Here is an 18,705-nt window from a genome sequence, read left to right as displayed (position 1 = left end):
GCGCGCGGCGGGGGAGCGGCTGTGGCAGCGCGCGGCGGAGGCGCTGCGCGAGATCGGCCGCCAGTATCCCCTGCTTTGCTGTGTTATCTTGGGGCTGAGTGTGGTAAGCTGGTAAGCTTGGGGGCTGCCCGCAGGGGACGGGTTTCCTGGCCGCGGCTGTTCACGGAGTTCGTCCGATTCGCCGTCACGGAATCTTGGTTAATTTTTGGAGGGTTTCTCCCCCCCCCCACCGCTCCCCATTGTAAAAAGACTATAAAAAAAAAAAGGTTGGAAGGCAAAAAGAGGGGTTGTGATAATCGGAGTTAAAGAAAGGATCCAGTATTGTCAACTGCCCTGACTCTTGGGAGTAAAGCAGGGTGTCATGAATAAGGGCGTGGATTTCAAGGAGGTGTCACTGAGTCTTGCTGTCACTGAAAAGGGCAAGAGTCCAGTAGCACCTTAAAGACTAACAAAAATATTTTCTGGCAGGGTAGGAGCTTTCATGAGCCGCAGGCTCACGAAAGCTCCTACCCTGCCAGAAAATATTTTTGTTAGTCTTTAAGGTGCTACTGGACTCTTGCCCTTTTCTACTACTGCAGACAGACCAACACGCCGACCCACTGTGAATTGTCACTGAAAAACAGACGTGATTTGCGTCATCTTTCGTTCTTGTGTGTGTCAAGTGCGGTCAAGTCGCAGCCGACTTGTGGCGACCCCTTTATGGGGTTTTCAAGGCAAGAGACTCACAGAGGTGGGTTGCCAGGGCCTTCCTCTGCACAGCAACCCTGGACTTCCTTGGTGGTCTCCCATCCAAATACTAACCAGGGCTGACCCTGCTTAGCTTCTGAGATCTGACGAGATCAGGCTAGCCTGGGCCATCCAGGTCAGGGCCTTTCGTTCTTACATCCTTTTAAAAAATCATCTCAGGCTTGTAAATAGGTCCGTTAGCCGCCCTAAGGTCTTGTCACTGGCATGTCTTAAGTTCTTCTCAAGGGGAAACAAATCTGCTGCTATTAGTGTTTGAGTTGATTATAAAAAAGGCCCTTTCTTTTCAAGAATAGGGGTCTTGTGATGCCTTAAAAGCTCAAGTTTGTATTCTAACATAAGCTTTAATGCACTCGAGAAAGATTCAGCAGCCCTGAAAATATAGAGCAAGAAAGTAGCAGAGAGCCTCTATAAGAGAGGGTATTTGCATTACTGAAACCATGCAATTTAACATTTAATAATCCATAAAGTTTCTGCAGCCCAAACATTGGTTGCTGTGAGTCCTTTCTTAGGATATGGCTCACGTGAGGTCTCCCAATAAGTAATAAATAGACACAGGTGTATCACGAGCAGTTGTTTTAGCACAATGGCATAAAGTCTGTGCACTTGGATTGCTAGCATCTCTTCCCCTCTTTCATTTCTATTTCTGACGTTAGAAATCTTGTTGATCTTTAAGGTGCTACTGGATTTGAATTTTGCTCCTCTACTGCAGACCAACATGGCTACCCACCTGAAAGTATTTCTGTAAAGCAGCTCTAAGAAATTCTTTAGTCCCATAGAATTCTTTGCCCACTATTCCCTTTACATGCTGGTTATTCCAGCATCCCATCTACCCGCCCAGTGTAACTTAACTTCAAGATTTCATTTTCGTGTTAAAAGAGCTGCCGCACTTCCATTCTGAGCCGCAGTTGCAGACCCTGGCACTAGAGCTTGCTTTGTGCTATCCATATGAGAGGTCTTCACTAGACAAAACTAGTCTGTAGAGTAGGTAGGTAGCTGGGTAAAAGCAGCTATTTTAGCCAGAATGCTTGCCAACAAAGCAAACAAAAGGCACAAGCTTGTTAAATATTTCTGGTAATTCTCCTAAGTCTCAAGCTACTTACTTTAATTTCTATTTCAATTATTAATTTCCTTTCAAGTCCTGGAACAGACATGAAAACAAAAACCAATCAGTCTTTGCTAGCACCTGATAATTACAAGGTTTCCAGTGTTTTCCATCTCATTGAAACAGGCAAACTTCTGTATTGCATCAGAGTTATATCCTTAGATGTAAATTTTTGAAGTTGATATTCAGTAAGGCTCTTAAACGGGACTTGTTAGGTTTCTCCATTTTAAGTAGCTTTTATGAAGTTAGAACAAATAATATCTTTTGAGTGTTCAGCTTTTCTCACATAACTGTTCAGGACCTTTCTATCCTGCCATCACCTGAGACTTCACAAGCTGTATTCTTTTCAACAGCACAGTTTCTCAAGGCTAGAAAGGAGGTCATGGTGTATTTTAATGCAGAACTCTGTGAACATTTCTTCTTATGCCAAAGCAGTCAATATGATTCAAACGGCAGTATTCCGAGAAAGTGGGAACATATGGAGCACCACATAAGATTTCCACAATGTAGGAATCTCAGAAGTGTGACACAAACCTTACAGGCTCATGTCATCAACAGATCTGAGCAGCAGGTAAACTCTTTCCTGACCTCATACATGGTGGTCATTGTAGACGCTTATAATAATGGAAAACCCCTTCATGGATCCCTCAAAGTAGTATAGGATGCAAGTTAACATCCTTTAACAGTTCTGGAGAATTTTGCAAGTTAGTAAAATGAATAACCAGTTGTTAACTTTTGTTTCCCTTTTTTCTGTTGTGTCAAATCTTTCTGATGTGTTAATGGAATGAAATTCTGTACGCCCAGTTTTTGGCCCAGTAGCCTGTCTGTAGGTATCAGCAAGTAGTAGTTCATTATGATATCAACTTTTAAGCTTCAACGGAAGAGATACTCTCATTGAAAAGTATATACAAGTTTTTGCACACATAAATAAGGTCTTGGATTTTGTGTAGTATTTTTGAAATGAATTGTTCTGTGATATAGTTGCCTTGTTCTTGTTTGCTAGATGTGTTTGTTTATATTTGGGAAGGGGGCACTTTGGGGATTCTAATTTGGATAAGTCCCACTAAAATTGTTTCAGATTTTATTTTAGAACACATTTCTACCCAACGTGTTACAAATTTCACCCAAGTATCTTACAATATAAATTGACTGTACTTTCAGAGTGTCATGTAGCCTAAACGCCCACAAGCCTACTTCTTGGTAATGGTGTGCGTGACGAGGGTAAAACCATTATAGGCTCTTGAACTTCACATATTGTTGGGTATACTGGGTGGGATCCAAAGATGAGTGGTATCTGTGGAAGGGAGTGTGTGTGTGTGTGTGTGTGTGTGTGTGTGTGTGATTTTTGTCGATTTTCCTCTTCCATTGAATATCCTTATGTCTCAACCCTGTTCCTGAGGGCACCCAGACCAACAACCATTTAAGGAGTAATCAAATCATTTATTATGGTCCATGACCGGCAAAAGGAGTACACTGAACTGTAGCTGGAAGGAAGATCTTGGAACAGGGTTGCCAACTCTGGGTTGGGGTATTCCTGGAAATTTGGGTTGGAAATTCCTGGGAAGGGCAGAGTTTGGGCCAGAAGCTCAGCAGGGATGTGATCCATACATTCCACCCTCAGAAGCTGTAATTTCTTCTCAGGGAACTGACTTCTGTTGCCTGGATAGCAGTTGTCATTCCAGGAGATCGCCATGCTCCACCTGGAGGTTGTGGAAATTCCTATGTAGGAAAATTAATTATCAATGCTCAGCCACCAATAAGACTATTATACTGGACTTGCTATTTCCAAATTATGTATTCATAACTTCAACATAGTTCAAGCAGTTACAATAATGCATGTGGCATAACAGATGTCAACATACAAAATGCCATAAAATAAAGTCCTTGAGGTAGAATGGAACATTAACCCGACTTTATATCTTCAATGATTTGGAATTAAGCCAGGGAAAATAGAAGAAACTTATCCCACAATGTGATGCTTCTGTGCCAGAGATGCACTGAGTTCCACCTGGAGGTTGGCAACTCTAGTTGGGAGCAGTCTGTTCCACAAGCAGAACCTGTTGTTAATCGTTTGGATTCCTTGAATATTTTAAACTTTAAACGTAAAATGCTATTTTGAAAATGTTGTGTTAATTATTATTTTTTATTTTTGTTTTGAGGTATTTTCACATTCTAATGATCTTCTGGTCATTTGTGGCAGGAGTTGTCACATTCTATTGTTCGTTTGGACCAGACTACCTCTTCCCAAATATGTTGTTCGTGCTAAAGCGTAACACCAAGGTAACTTCTAACTGTAAAACCAAGGTAACTTCTAACTTTATTGATGTGCTGTATTCTGTTGAAGTGATAAATGAATGCTCTTAAAGTTTAGCCGATTAATCAGGGAGGGCTACTTTTCGTTTAGGCTTCTGCAGTGTAAGTAATGCTGTCCTAACTTATGTATATGAAGGTTCTGATACAGGCATTTAAACAGTGGAATTAAAGCAGTTGATTGATCAGCTGAAGTATTTGGTGGCCATTTGAGTAGTAGTAGTTATTAAATACAGAAATATTTGTAAAAGCCACAGAGCATACAGTTCTTTGAAATTAGTGCACGTAAGGAATTCATACAACTTAAAAGAGCAACAGATTTTTTCCTTTATGCCATTGTAGGCATTTTGTAGGCAACATATACTAACAGCTCATTCCTGCCTTCTGAAGACAAAAGTCCTCAGGAGGCCAGGAAGGGGCTGCGCTGGCGTCGGGGCCCCCTCACGCTGGCACCTGGGCTACTTACGCTGTCGTGAGTGGCCCCAACACCGGCAGGGGGCCCCAGACACCAGCTGGGCCTTCCACTGGTGTAAAGGCCCACACCGGCGTTCCCGGGGGGGGACGGGGCTGCCTGTAGGCAGTCTCCTGTCCCCTTTCGCCCCAGTATGCCACCAGGATGAACTGCGCCATCTTTTTAGCAAGCGCAGTTTTGCTGTTTTCACTGGGGCGAAAATCCCCATTTTAAAAAACAAAAAGCTTTTAGAAGGCTTTTTTTTTTTGAGCTTTTAGCTGGCAGGAAATGGGTTAGGAGGTTCCCCCGGCTGCTGACAGCTCACGAATGGGCTGTTAGTCTATTGATACTATTTGATTTTGTCCTGCACTACAAAGAATGGTTACAAACTCAAATCTCTTAAGAGAAGTCTACTTCAGTTACGTATGAAAGGGCATCTTTTTTTTTAGTGTTTTGAATGTTGGTGTTGAAAGGTGGTCTAAAAATTCAGTAAATAAAGATTCCAACACGTTGCCATGCTTTTACACTAGCCTATTTAACGTTTTACCATCTACATTGATGACAGGAAGATATAAAAAGGAATGATATAATCTAAGCAAATGTAAAATATATAATCTAATCTAATTATAGATTTTGTTCCTGTTCTGGACTCAATAAAGGAAGCCACAGCCCTCAATTTGCAAGATCTGAGCAAGGCTGTCAAAGATAGGACATTTTGGAGGACTTTCATTCATAGGGTTGCCATGAGTCGGAAACGACTTGACGGCACTTAACACACACACACACACACACACACTGGTAATTTGATTGAATCCCTGGCTCATGTATTGTTTCATTGTAGATTTCATATACAAGTACGCCTGGATTTATGGGAACGCATTTTGGTTGATTTTTTAAAAAAACCTCTTTTCTGAGAAGAATACTTAAAATTTTATTGGCTGGGATTGACTAAAGAATCTCTGTACAAGTAGCTAAATTTCTGCCCTCTGCTAGGAAAATACAGGCTGAGAAAAAACCCTGTATACCAGTGGTTCCCAACCTTTTTTTGACCAGGGACCACTAGGACTTTTTTGTTCAGTACAGGGACCCCAAGGTTCAAAATAAAAATTCTGAGAATTTGAAAATAAACTTTAATCATAACTGTTAGTTAAACATTAAACTTAGAATAATATTTGAATATATTTTTATAATAGAGAACATTTAATTGAAAATATTAATTTATTATGGGTTTATAACTTTGTTTTGCGGACCTTAATTTAGTTCTTGCGGACCCCTGGGGGTCCGCGGACCCCCGGTTGGGAACCAGTGCTGTATACAGTTCTCTTTGATAACCTCTAACCCTTTTAATTGTCTCATAAACAAGGATGAATGATATATGTAATGGTATAATTTTAGTTAGCACTGTTAGTTCTATTTCTGGTTGGCTTGTAGGCTGTAATAAAGATTGATTTGACTTTAGAAATTAAAATATATGTGAGGTACAGGCTGGTAATTGTGAAAATGGGGGGTACACTGGTGTTGAACTTTCCTCAGTGCTGCTTTTTAAGCCCTCCGGTGGGGGGAAGTGATGGCTGAGTGGAAGATTTCATTATCTTGACCATACACCACCCTTCTTACTCTTCAAAGTGCACCTCTGCACACACTTTACACATGATTGGGAAATACATGAAATTAAAGGTATCAGCATCCTGCCCTTCTGGACAGATCATGTTACCTTTGTGTACTTAAGATTATTTTTCCTGACGTTGGAGCAATTTCAGTGGGGATTTCATTTGGGCAGATACCTAGAAGAGGTAGAAAGATGTTGCCTTCCAGTCATTGTAGGTTTTCTGTACTTGGTGCCCACATATATCCCATAATTTGTACTTACGCGTGTTTTTGTTTTTGAAGCTGTTGTAGTAATTATGGAAACAAAGGGCTCATGCCTGTTGTGTATCTTGTATTTTAAGAGTATGTGTATTCATGTGCTAGTGTGTAGTTGGTGGCATGAAGGGAGCGGCAGGATTTTGAAGCTGGCAGAACCATCTTTTACTCTACCAGGAAATGTTTGGCCTTGTAGCAGGTGCTAGTTTAAAGGAATGCGAGGCAGCCATGGTGTGACGTGCATGGGGAGCTTCGATGGAGATCTTTCCTCCCCCTGTCCCTTCTCTTCCAAATCATGTTAGGTATTGCTTCTGCTGCTTTTCTGTTTTGGAGAGGTTGTTTTTCCAAGGTGGAAGATTTGTCCACAACAGCAGAAGGAGATGGGGAGGGACACAGGCAAGAGGAGAACAAGTTTTGAGAAATGCTGCCATGCCAATTTGCAGAAGATACTGGCTTTTATAAGACATACGCTCTGTTCAGTTTCTCCACCTTTTTAAGCATGTTAATAACTTAATCACTTTGATTACGTATGATTCACAATGTCTAATGAAGTGATAACTTCTGTATGAAGATTTTGAAGCTCAAAATGCCTTTTCCCTCTCCTTTTAGGAATTAGACCTGCAAGATCCATTTCTTCAAGGTCATGGGTGTGCTGTTTGTGGTAAAGTCAAATGTAGAAGGCATAGGTAAGCAAAATAAGCAATGCTTTTAATTATTGCACTTTTGTGTTATCGTGGAAAGACCAAGGCAGTATATTTTATAATTGTATGTGTGTTTTCTACAGACCCGTATTACTGCTAGAAAGCTATCAGCCATGGCTGGACCTGAAAGTCCCTTCTAAAGTTGATGCATCCCTAGCAGAGGTAAACGTTGGATGTATTGGAGTCTCACATTGCATTTTAATCTTCAATCAAAATGATTATTGCTTGGAATACTATAAATTTGCATTTGAAGTTCTTCAAAGTATAACCAAAATACAAGTATTCCCCAGAGGTGCCAAAATTCTGGTCAGTTCGTTAAATTCCTGTCCTTTTCAGCCCTTTTTGTTCTCACAGTGTCCATTATTTTATATTCACTGTTTGGGTGGATAGAGAATCTGTTCAGTTTATTGGTCACAATGCCGATACAAATGGTACCCATTAGAAGTTCTGATGGGACTGCATGGAAAAATTCATATGTGCCATCATGACCAAATGCCCCAACATTTTTGTTCAAGCAAACCTTTGACTGTTACCCCCACAGGCTGCAGCTGAGGTTGCTTTAATGAACTTACACAACAGATGATGTGTGCAAGTAATGGGCACATGGACAGAACACTGCCTGTACCACTGGACATAAGAAGCTGATTCTGTTGCTATGTAACTACTCATTGTTAAGGATGACCATCTAGGAAGCTGGTGTTTTCCCAGATGCCAAGAATATAGATAACTCCCTTAAGAATATGTGGGGGAGTCGATGTGAGAGGGCACAATTATATTGCATGATCTAGAGAACTATGAAGAAAGGTTATTTAACATTTATTTAATATATTTATACACCCACTTTTTTTCCTGGTTAACTGAGGGAGTGGAAGCTAAGGGTTCATAGAGCTAGGCACAGAGATACTTAACGCTCTGCTTTCCTGAAGCTTTTGGGAGGGTGGGATGGGAAGGAAAGGAATGTTCTGTGTTTTGCTTCCCTTCGAGCTTGGATTATTTTAATAGCTTGAGCTAAAATATACATGTTTTATGTGAATTTTATGTAAAATTGAATTTTATATTTTAAACTGGCATTTTAATTGTTAAAATGTTTTTTTATGTTCACCGCTTTGTGGATCCTGATTGGGTGGAAAGACGCCATAAAATCTTTTAAATAAAATAAATAATACATAAATACCTGCTCACCATTTTTGGCTCTCTCAGTGATGATGTTTTCATACATTGTTCAATTCTTGGGTCTTTTTTCACACAGGTGTTTGAACTAGTGCTAGAAAATTTTGTTTATCCTTGGTACAGGTAAGATTTTTCTGTAAAGATTTTCTTTTTTGAAACATTCTATGTGATGTACTAACAGCCCATTTCTGACTTGAAAAGACGAAAGTCCTTAGGAGGCCAGGAAGGAGCTGTGCGGGCATTTATGTCCCCTGCGCCAGCGCTCGTGCCACTTACGCCGTCCAGGGTAGCACGGACACTGGCGGGGGGACCCGGACACCATTATCTCGGTGCTGCTGCAGCAGCGCCATCCAGGGACACCGGCTGGGCCTTCTGCCGGCATCCCACTGGCACTAAGTCCCATGCCTGCGTCCTGGGGGGCGGAGCCGCAAGTAGGCAGCTTCTTTTGCCCTTGGTACGCCGACAGAGAGAACAGTGTTGCTGCACCAGTTTTTTGCTGGCGCAGCCTCACGGTTTTCAGTGGGGCAAAATGCCCCATTAAAAAAAAAACCCTTCATAAGGCTTTTTAAAGCCTTTTGGCAGTCGGCGAACGGCTTTGGAGGTGCTGCAGTAGTGCCGCGGCCACGCCGTCCCTAGCTGCCGAAGGCTCAGGAATGGGCTGTAAGGCAATAGTTGCATTCACGCCAGCCTTTAAACAGAGATGTAGATGAAACTGGTTTGTTATCTTGCTCATATGTGCCTCTCTCCCCCACCCCCAATAGCGCAGTGAAGGAATCATTGTTTAAAACCGACCCTGATTACCAATGATTTAGAGGTGCATATCTGTGCATTAACTCCCCCCTCCCGAAACCAGGATTCTAAAACACAGTTTAATCCTTACCTGCCTTTTGAAATGCTGTTACCTTCAGAAGATTTGTCCCTTGTGCTTCTTGAAAATATTTAAATAATTGGATTGTTTCCCAATTGCTGGCCTTGAGCTGCTATAGTACAACTCAGTTCTACTTGTGTTATGGTTGAACTGCCCAGGTAAGATTTCTTCATGGCTGAGGGGGGTAAAAGTGTGGTTAAGAGTAAAAACGTGTGGTTAAGAGTAAAAAAGAGCCCCATGACGCAGAGTGGTAAACTGCAGTTCTGCAGTCCAAGCTCTGCTCATGACCTGAGTTTGATCCCAACAGAAGTCGGTTTCAGGTATCCGGTTCAAGGTTGACTCAGCCTTCCATCCTTCGGAGGTCGGTAAAATGAGTACCCAGCTTGCTGGGGGTTAAAGGGAAGATGACTGGGGGAGGCACTGGCAAACCACCTCGTAAACAAAATCTGCCTAGTAAACGTTGGGATGTGACGTCATCCCATGGGTCAGGAATGACCCGGTGTTTGCACAGGGGACCTTTACCTTTTTAAGAGTAAAAACCCTATACTGATCCAAGTGTATTTTTAATCCATGGACCTGAGAGTTTCATTGGACTGAGTTTTGTATTTTGAAGCTGTACCCAAACAAAACAGTAGGGGAAGGCTAAATGTCACTTCGTGCCTTATTCAGCTCGGAGAGATGTGAATTTTCTGTTGGATAAGTCAATAGCAAGGGACAAAGATGGATGATCTGTTGACCTCGTTATATATCATTAGGTCACAAAAAGTAGTTGTTCTCAGTTTCTGGAAATGAAAAGCTGATTTTCATAATCTTATGATAGGAATCTGTAAACTGTCTTGTATTCTTTTAGATGGGACGATGTCTTACACTCTAATGCATTTCACAGAATGGTCACTGGTTGTTAAAGGGGTTTTAAGCTTTGTATATTATCCTTCATTTAGCATCTTTTTCATTTAGCATGAAAACGTAGATCATTTGAGCCTATCTGCTCCTTTTGTTAAATGTTGCCAAACCTGTCACTCTCCCATCTGATAATTGTAAGCGCCATATCAATATTGGGGATTATTTTGAATGATTAGTAGTACCCATTAATATTTTGCTTTGACATTTTGAAGGGACATAACAGATGATGAAGCGTTTGTGGATGAACTAAGAGTAACCCTGCGATTTTTTGCATCGGTATTACTCCGCAGAATTTACAAGGTAAAGGGTAGCTACCCCGTTTGAATGGTAGTGAGCTTTTAATGGAGGACTTTTGGCAGATTGTATTAAGGTTGCTTAAGAGGGCTGCGAGTTTGTCCACACTGCTAGTTTACATCGATTTTAGGCCAGTTGAGCAGTTATAGAGTATCCCACTGTCTGACCTTCTCTATCCCATGCATGGGAATTGTAGTTTAGAGAAGACGATGAAAGATCAGATGCCATTAATGAAATTACAGTAAACAGAGACACCTTGGGTGAAACAGCAAGCTAGTTTAAGGTTATAGTTTATAAGTGCCTCCAAACAATGCCTGTTGCTATAACAATGCATTCCCCCCATGGTTCTATATACCGGGAGAGATTGTGTAAACTGACCCACATATTTGTTGTTATAGTCTCTTGAATCTAATTTATAATTAGATTCCTTGTTTTCCATCCAGCAAGCATCTTCAGGATTGTTTCAGCATTCTCTGGCAAGTGCATTTCAGCATACATGTAGAGTATTTATATGTTTGATTAGTTAAGTTGTGTAAGTACACACCATTTACAGTCGTCCATGTACTGGAAAGAGGAGATCCCCCCCCTTGTGCTTATTAAGAGCCCCGTGGCGCAGAGTGGTAAACTGCAGTACTGCTGTCCAAGCTCTGCTCACCACCTGAGTTCGATCCCGACGGAAGTTGGTTTCAGGTAGCCGGCTCAAAGTTGACTCAGCCTTCCATCCTTCCGAGGTCGGTCAAATGAGTACCCAGCTTGCTGGGGGTAAAGGGAAGATGACTGGGGAAGGCACTGACAAACCACCCTGTAAACAAAGTCTGCCTAGTAAACGTCGGGATGTGACGTCACCCCATAGGTCAGGAATGACCCGGTGCTTGCACAGGGGACCTTTACCTTTATCTTTTTGTGCTTATTCTTCAGGTGGATGTTCCATCTGTTATAACAAAGAAAATGTTGAAGGCAGCTTTGAAGCATATAGAAGTAATAGCAAAAGCTAGCCAGAAAGGTAATATGCAGAACTGTTTATATATTAAGTTTAACTGTATTAAAATGATGAAACCTGTTGTGTTCCCTGTATTCCTTGGAAACATTTGTGCTGAGTTCTATTACATACATACAAACCTAAAGAGTGTAGCAAGTTGCTGTAGGCGTTGTGGAACACAAAACCCAGGTAGGTGACTTGCAGTGTGGCGCTTACTGTCAAGTAAGCAGGTATAAAACTCAGCCTTCGAACATAGGCGTTGATCCTAACTATGCATTACAGTTTTGTCTGTTGTGTCAAATGGGCTTTTTATATCAGAACTTCAGTGTTACTTTGGTGTCTGCTTTGGATAAGAAAAGAGGAAACTGCATATGACATTAATTATGAATCCTCAGTGACTTGAAATCTTAAGAACTGCCACCTATAGGTAACATGCTGCAAGTCTTTCAAGGAAGCATTTCCAATACAAAACATGTTGCAATCAGAGCCTGCCTGTTTTAATATTTGCTCCTTACAGCAGAAACATACTCTAGACCAGAGGTTCCCAAACTGTGCTCCAAGGAGCACTTGGTGCTCCGCAAAGCATCTGCTAGTGCTCCATGAAGAGACTGGAAAGAAAAATACTGCTGTTATTTGGTTTAGTAAATAGGTGCTACGTGGAAATTAGTGCTCCATGACTAATTTATCTCCTGAAAAGTGCTCCATGACTCAAAAGGTTTGGAAAACTCATCTCTAAACAATAGGTTGGATCGTCTCTGGCTCTGTTCTCTTGTTAAAGAAACCTTCCATCTGCAATTGGTTTCTTACACTGGAGGAAGGCTGTGCTGCTAAGCAGGAGCAGAATCATAGGGAACAACCCTATATAAATCTAGGACTCTGTTAACTAGAGCTATTGTTTTATGCATTTTTCTTGTAGTTACACTATTTATATTTTGCAGTATAAGAAAAACTCTAATGGAAAATCTTGTTAAATTTCTTTTTACTTGCAGTGAAAAATGTTGAATATTTATCACAAGCTGCCTTAGAAGAGTATGGACCAGAGCTTCATGTGGCCTTAAGAAGCAGAAGAGATGAACTTCTTTATTTAAGGAAACTTACGGAACTTATTTTTTCCCATATTCTACCTCCAAGAGCAACAGACTCCAGGTGTAATACAGTAGTAATATTTGAACTAACAGCATGTTGTACTTTTGAATAGCATGGCAACAGGATAAACTTGACAAAACTAAGGTTGCACTCTTGGCAAAACTACCAGTCTCACATTACAAAAGACCTGTGAAACTGGATGACTAGAATGTGGTCATCAGCACTTGAAATGTTAATCAGGAGGCTGGTAGCGTGATAGTGGGCTCTGCATTGCCTGTGCTTGGTTCCCAGAACCTTCCATGCAATATAGAACTGGCCATCTAAATGCACCCAGAACGTCCACTCTGATTTTTTCATGGAGTCAGTAACATCTGTATCTTAAACACACTTAACCTAATTAGAGTTCCATAGATGCTCTGACGTGCTCATGAAATCCCACATGAGCAGTCCTGGGCAATTTTGGGGTTGCTGAGGGAAAGGAGAAGACAAAGACCATTTTTGCATGGTCAATTTTTATGCTAGCTGAAAGCTCTTTTTTAAAATGCAACTTTAAAAATGCCTTTTCACTGTCCCTACACAAAAGGAGAAATTCCACTCCCCCATTTGCCTGCTCCTTTGTTCCTGTTTGCATAGTCATTAGCAGATGCATAGCTAAGCCTCTGCTGTTATCTTGCATGGTTCCTTCAGGGAGATTCTTCGCAGCAAACACCAAAGGTCGCGTTAGATGGGCTCTTTTGTAATGTGAAGTAGGTATGCGCTGGCTTCACAGTCACTTCTGGAATGACGGTTCAGCGTGCAAAATTCAAAATAATATGCGGGGCAATTCAGCCTGGAACACACTTCTAATGACCATACAGAAATGGCCAAGAAGAATCAGAACTGGGAACTCTGTGGCCCTTGCGCTGCATAGGATCTAACCCATAGGCTCCAATTTGCATAGTTTCTGTCCACCTAGTTGTCTGGATGCCATCTAAAACTTCCATGCACAGAATGTCGATGTCTCAATTTCCCCCTTCCTGCTGCCCAAAATGCCTTCTGAAATGCTGCTCCTGGTGGACATGGGACCCCCCAGGAGGAGCATGAAGGAGGAGTTGAAGGGGAGAACTGGTGAAAACTGGTGGGGTCCAACCCACTGATTTGGTTTGTAGATAGCTGGAACAGGAAAATTATGTCTATCCTGCAGCGTTTAATACATAATGTCATTCTAGCACTCTGTTTTTCAGATACTATCAGAGCAGATGGTGAGGATCAGTTATGCGTGCCAGGTGTCCAAAATTGGCCCTAACCTGCAGTAAAGAGCTGGGGACAGACAGGCCCATTGTGAGGGGATGTGTACCTGGTATTTTGTTAACTGTACTTTGAGAGCTTTTGTTAACTAGTTTGAATGGAATACTATATTATGGAAGCTCTTGGTTTCAGGGGAGAGAGAAAACAAGTGCATGACATCTCTTCTCATTCTCTTTTCAGATCACTCTCCTTGCTTGTAAGAGAAATCTTGTCTGGTTCTGTGTTTCTTCCCTCCATGGACTTCTTAGCTGATCCAGTGAGTGTTCAGCTGTGTTTATGTCTGTTTCCAACTTTTTTTCTTTCTTTTTTTGCAGAGATGCTGTTTAAAAAAGGAAAAAGCTCAGCAATTTTATTTATTTATTTGGTTTCTATCCCACCCCTCCCCGGCAAAGCCAGGCCTGGCTCACAACGTCTTCCAACAATTAAAATAGCAATTACAGTTAAAAATTGTCCTATCTCTATTAAAATTCAAGTGGCGCCCTTAAACCATCACAATAGCGGGCTAACCAAAGGGGAAGGAATAAAGGATAGGGAAAAAACAAGCAGTCTCAATAAAGGAAGGGACAGGGACTTAAATAGGCCCATCTTAAAAATAATAAACTAAAAGATGGGAGGGAAGCCAGCCAAGATGGAAGCTTTAGGTTTAAATTGGGCATTTATAGGGCTGTGTTGTGATTCCAGCAATCATTGACATGGAAGAACGTAGTTTTACAAGAGCACTTTTTCGTCTTACCCTATTTTGTTTTATTATGTCTTGTTTTAATGTTCATTTGGTTGTATTCTGGCTAAACAGGTTTTTTTATTGTTAGCTGTCCATTTTTGTTTACTTTGCTCTGTTGGATTAGAATATAGCTTTAAAGTATAAAGTGGGCATGGAAGGTGCGCTGCCCTGCCCCCAGTGTGGCCATTGCTTTCACACAGCGTTTCTCACCCAGAAGGACTTCCTGATCAGAAATAGCTACTGGTGGGGGGGGGGGAAAGGTTTTAAAAAGCAGTGTGGGTGTGTGGCGGAAGCAGGGTGTTCAGCTCCTGCCTTTCCATCTGTATGTGCTGTGCTTTAAATCTCCTCTTCCACCTCCTTTCCCTTCTCCACTCCTTTATGGGGATTCACCAGGACCTGGGTTAAATCATACAACAGCACCCCAAGTCTGATCTTCAGATATTTCTTGTGTTCTTAACTTCTTGACCTGGAAACAAGTCTACCATCAAAATAGATAGATACACTCCAGCTAATATTTTCTTGCTTGTTTGTGCACTTAAAAAAACAACAACCAACCTCCCTGCTCCCAGGGAAGTATACAACAATAAAAGAGACAGCACTCTTGATAACACAGACAATTTAACAGTGATGTACTGCCTTAAAACCACCAATAAAATCCATCCTAAAGCTGGCAGAGAGCAAAGAGGCTATATGGCCATCTCGTCAGTCACATAAAATCCATCATAAAAAGCTGGCAGAGAGCGAAGAGGATATACGGCTGTCTCGTCAGTCATATAAATCAAACAGTCAAGGACAAAAAAATGGAGAAAAGGCCTTAACTAAAAGTCTGGGTAACTAGGTAAGCCTGGTGCCAGGAGAGCTGCTGTGTAGCAGGAAGTTCTGCAACCAGGCTGTCTCCACTTTGAAGAATGCATCCCTAGTGGCTCTTTCACTCACCTCTGGTGGTAGGGGCACATGAAGCAGGACCTTGCCTATAAATTGATAGGTGGGTATATAGAGAAGCAAATGGTCCCAAGACGTACAAGGCTATAAAGATTATAACCATCAGATTGAATTGGGTTCAGAACTGGACTGGAAGAAACACCAGTCAGCAGTCTTGCCCTTGCCTTTTGTACTGGCACTTTATAAACTTAGTTCTGAATTGCCATCATGCTCCATTCATGTGTGCTTCTAAAGTGCTTTGATATGCACACGAGATTCCCCTCCTCTTCACTATGGCTTCTGTTTGGTCCCTTGTAGAATATTGATCTGGAGATTCCCCTGACTTTCCTGGGGCAGCTTTGGGGAAAGAACCAGGTGGGGCAGGGTGTGCTAAAAAAATCTTCATGAGTGTATGGATTCATCTTGTACGATATTAATTTTTTCCCCTTCTCTTAGGATACTGTGAATCACTTGCTGCTTATTTTCATAGATGACAGTCCAGTAAGTAGTGACAAAAAAAGCAAAATAAAATTGTGCTTATCATGGTTTTGAGATCTGTCTTGAGTGCATTACTCTCCCCCCCCCCCCATTCTCTTTGCAGCCTGAAAAAGCTACAGAACCTGCATCTCCTGTGGTTCCTTTTCTACAGAAGTTTGCAGAGCCTCGAAATAAAAAACCCTCTGTAAGCATAAAAGGGGAATATACATTGAAAAATAATGTTTTAACATTACCTACAGATCTGTTGTGCCAATGGCAGAGCTTTTTGCAGGGAGGGGGGAATGACTTTGTGCAGGAGAAAAATTCTTCTATTGGCAGAATCGATGTGTAGGTTCTAACACTGTGAATGTTTATATTTAAATGTGGGGGGGGGGAGTGTTATTCCAGACGTTAGGAAGTAAGTTGCCTTTTTCACCTTATTAGGCCTTGAAGCTGGATCTGAAAGAAATTAGAGAACAACAAGATCTTTTCTTCCTCTTTATGAATTTTCTGAAACAGGAAGCAGCAGTGCACGTATTGCAGTTTTGCCTGGATGTAGGTAAGATTCTACAGAGCCACCCTGGTGGAGTGGTTGAGGTGTCAGACTTGGACCTGGGGAACCCAGGTTCAGATTCCCACTCACGCCATGGAAGCTTGCTGGGTGACCTTGGGCCAGTCACACTCAGCCCTGACTCTGGCTAGTATTTGGATGGGAGACCTCCAAGGAATACCAGGGGCGTGATGCAGAGACAGGCAACGGCAAACCACCTCCAAGTGTTTCTTGCCTTGAAAACCCCACCAGGGGTCCCCATAAGTCAGATGCGACTTGACAGCAAAAGGGAAAACAAAGAGGCAAAATTCTACATCTGTCCTGTTCTTCTTGTAAATAATATCAAACAGCTAATTTTGGTGATTAGTGATAAGAATCACTATTACATTTGTGCTGTGTACGCCAGGAAGAGTAGAGAGGTCCTTTCCAGAATAATTGTCAGTTGGTGGGAATGGGGGGGGGGGAAGGGGGAGGGAGGACAGAGATGGAGAGTAGAGAAACGCTGGGGAGGATGCTGTAATTCTGTAGCTCATTTAAAATAACTTGGTTGATCGTTTGTTTAATTTCAGACTATTACTAATCTTAAAATTGCGTAGATAGCCTTTGCTTGAAGCTTTTTTGCTGCAGTGATTTAAAACCCAATTTTATTGCATTAGAGGGGGGGAATGTATGGGACAGTCATACAGTGTTTGTTCTAGAATATAGTAATTTCTTGGAGGGTAGCTAAATATTCAGCCTAAGGCAGGATACTCCCTGTTATAAATATTTATGACAAGGCGTTTTTGCTTTTTTCTTCTGCCAACAGAGGAATTCAATAACAAAATTTTGCAACCAGAATTACCAGATAACGAGAAGCTGAACCTTCATGAAGAAGTGCAGAAAATCTACAAAACATATTGCTTGGATGAAAGTATTGACAAAATTCAGTTTGATCCTTTCATTGTGGAAGAGATAAAGAGTAGTAAGTGCTAAAACTAAATAGACCACTTAAGTGATGCAGAACGGACAGAGAGGGTAAAGTCGGGTCAGGAGAAGTGATAATTGTGGTAGCTGGCACAGCTGTTGCTGTCTTTTTACCTGATATTGTTGCAGCGCTATAGGGTAGCAATGATGTTGATCTGCAGATTCCATTGTTGTCCTTGTGGCCCAAATACACACATAAAGAAAGTCTCCTTCATACTCTGTCTCCTTGTTGCCTATTTTGGTCTCATCAGTTTCCCATTTGTATTGTTTCACTGTCAAAATGTCTGCTGGACACTGGGCCAGTTCCCAAGGTGTTTTGTTGGGAGGAAAGAGATAAAACACGGAGGACAGAACTTGGTGGTCCTGCTGATAATATTTAAACTCTCTACAACTGAGCATTTTTTGGCTCTGCAGACATTTTACTCGCAAACTGTCCCAGTCAGCATTTTCCATGTTTTGATCCATAGTTGCCGAGGGCCCCTATGATGAAGTTGTGAAGCTGCAAACCATGCGGTGCTTTTTTGAAGCCTACGAACACGTTTTGTGCCTCCTAGAGAACGTCTTCACTCCTATGTTTTGTCACAGCAGTGAGGTAAGCCTGAATATGGGTGATGCTTGCTATTTTGTTCAGATGTACTTTTATATTCAAATAGTGAAACAAATGAATTCAAGAACACGCCAAAATATAATTAAACCGATTAATTAAAAGAATGTGCAGGAGTATACAACAAAGAGCAAAGCACAGTAAGGATAAAATAACAAAGCTAGATAGCTAATCGAGATACTTACAAACAATGGTTCTCTCATCTAGAGGTTACTTTAGCAAGGTAATAGTTTCAAAGTCCAGAATCAACTGGTGCCTGACCAAAATGGCCCAGCTCAGTCAAAAATGTCCTAAGGCTACTTGTAGTCCAAGCAAAGGACAAAACTAGAATGAAGAATCTTTCCTTTATGCTTTGTGGTCTTTCGCTGGCCTGATCTAGGCTAGTTAATCAGATGTACATCCAGTGATGTAACCCAACTGACCATTGGTGTTACTGACCAGGTGATGTAACCAACCAGGTGAGTTTGCCAGTTAGTTTCAGATGTTCTGCAGATGCAGCAGATCTAATTAACAAGCTCCCACAAATCCTTGCATCAACAAGATGGAATGTGTAGGTGTACTTAGGGCAGCCTTGAAACTTCAGGGCAGAGGAGACATCTTGCACCTGTGAGTGCCTTCTATCCTCCCTTATCTCTCCCTCTGAGCCACTGTCAGCTTGGTCTTGGTGCTCAGAAGCAGACATTTTCCATGTTCTGTAGGTCTTAGGCC

General features: G+C 41.7%; 1 protein-coding gene across 1 annotated transcript in view; it reads left to right on the top strand.

The window, feature by feature from the left end:
* Nucleotides 1-18,705, top strand: part of SNX14 (sorting nexin 14) — a 48,376-nt gene continuing 29,671 nt past the window's right edge. The window contains exons 1-14 of the mRNA XM_056856496.1: nucleotides 1-111; nucleotides 4,009-4,129; nucleotides 7,083-7,159; nucleotides 7,258-7,336; nucleotides 8,424-8,467; nucleotides 10,328-10,415; nucleotides 11,328-11,412; nucleotides 12,378-12,534; nucleotides 13,942-14,017; nucleotides 15,860-15,904; nucleotides 16,005-16,085; nucleotides 16,325-16,439; nucleotides 17,236-17,391; nucleotides 17,861-17,985. Of these exons, the coding sequence (XP_056712474.1) occupies nucleotides 4,025-4,129; nucleotides 7,083-7,159; nucleotides 7,258-7,336; nucleotides 8,424-8,467; nucleotides 10,328-10,415; nucleotides 11,328-11,412; nucleotides 12,378-12,534; nucleotides 13,942-14,017; nucleotides 15,860-15,904; nucleotides 16,005-16,085; nucleotides 16,325-16,439; nucleotides 17,236-17,391; nucleotides 17,861-17,985 (1,233 nt within the window). The 5' untranslated portion in view covers nucleotides 1-111; nucleotides 4,009-4,024. The remainder of the gene's footprint in view (nucleotides 112-4,008; nucleotides 4,130-7,082; nucleotides 7,160-7,257; nucleotides 7,337-8,423; nucleotides 8,468-10,327; nucleotides 10,416-11,327; nucleotides 11,413-12,377; nucleotides 12,535-13,941; nucleotides 14,018-15,859; nucleotides 15,905-16,004; nucleotides 16,086-16,324; nucleotides 16,440-17,235; nucleotides 17,392-17,860; nucleotides 17,986-18,705) is intronic.

Source organism: Euleptes europaea, chromosome 10 (genome assembly GCF_029931775.1).
Source record: "Euleptes europaea isolate rEulEur1 chromosome 10, rEulEur1.hap1, whole genome shotgun sequence".
NCBI classification, from domain to species: domain Eukaryota; kingdom Metazoa; phylum Chordata; class Lepidosauria; order Squamata; family Sphaerodactylidae; genus Euleptes; species Euleptes europaea.
Note: the sequence above shows the minus strand (reverse complement) of the source record. Positions and strands in the feature narration are given on the sequence as shown.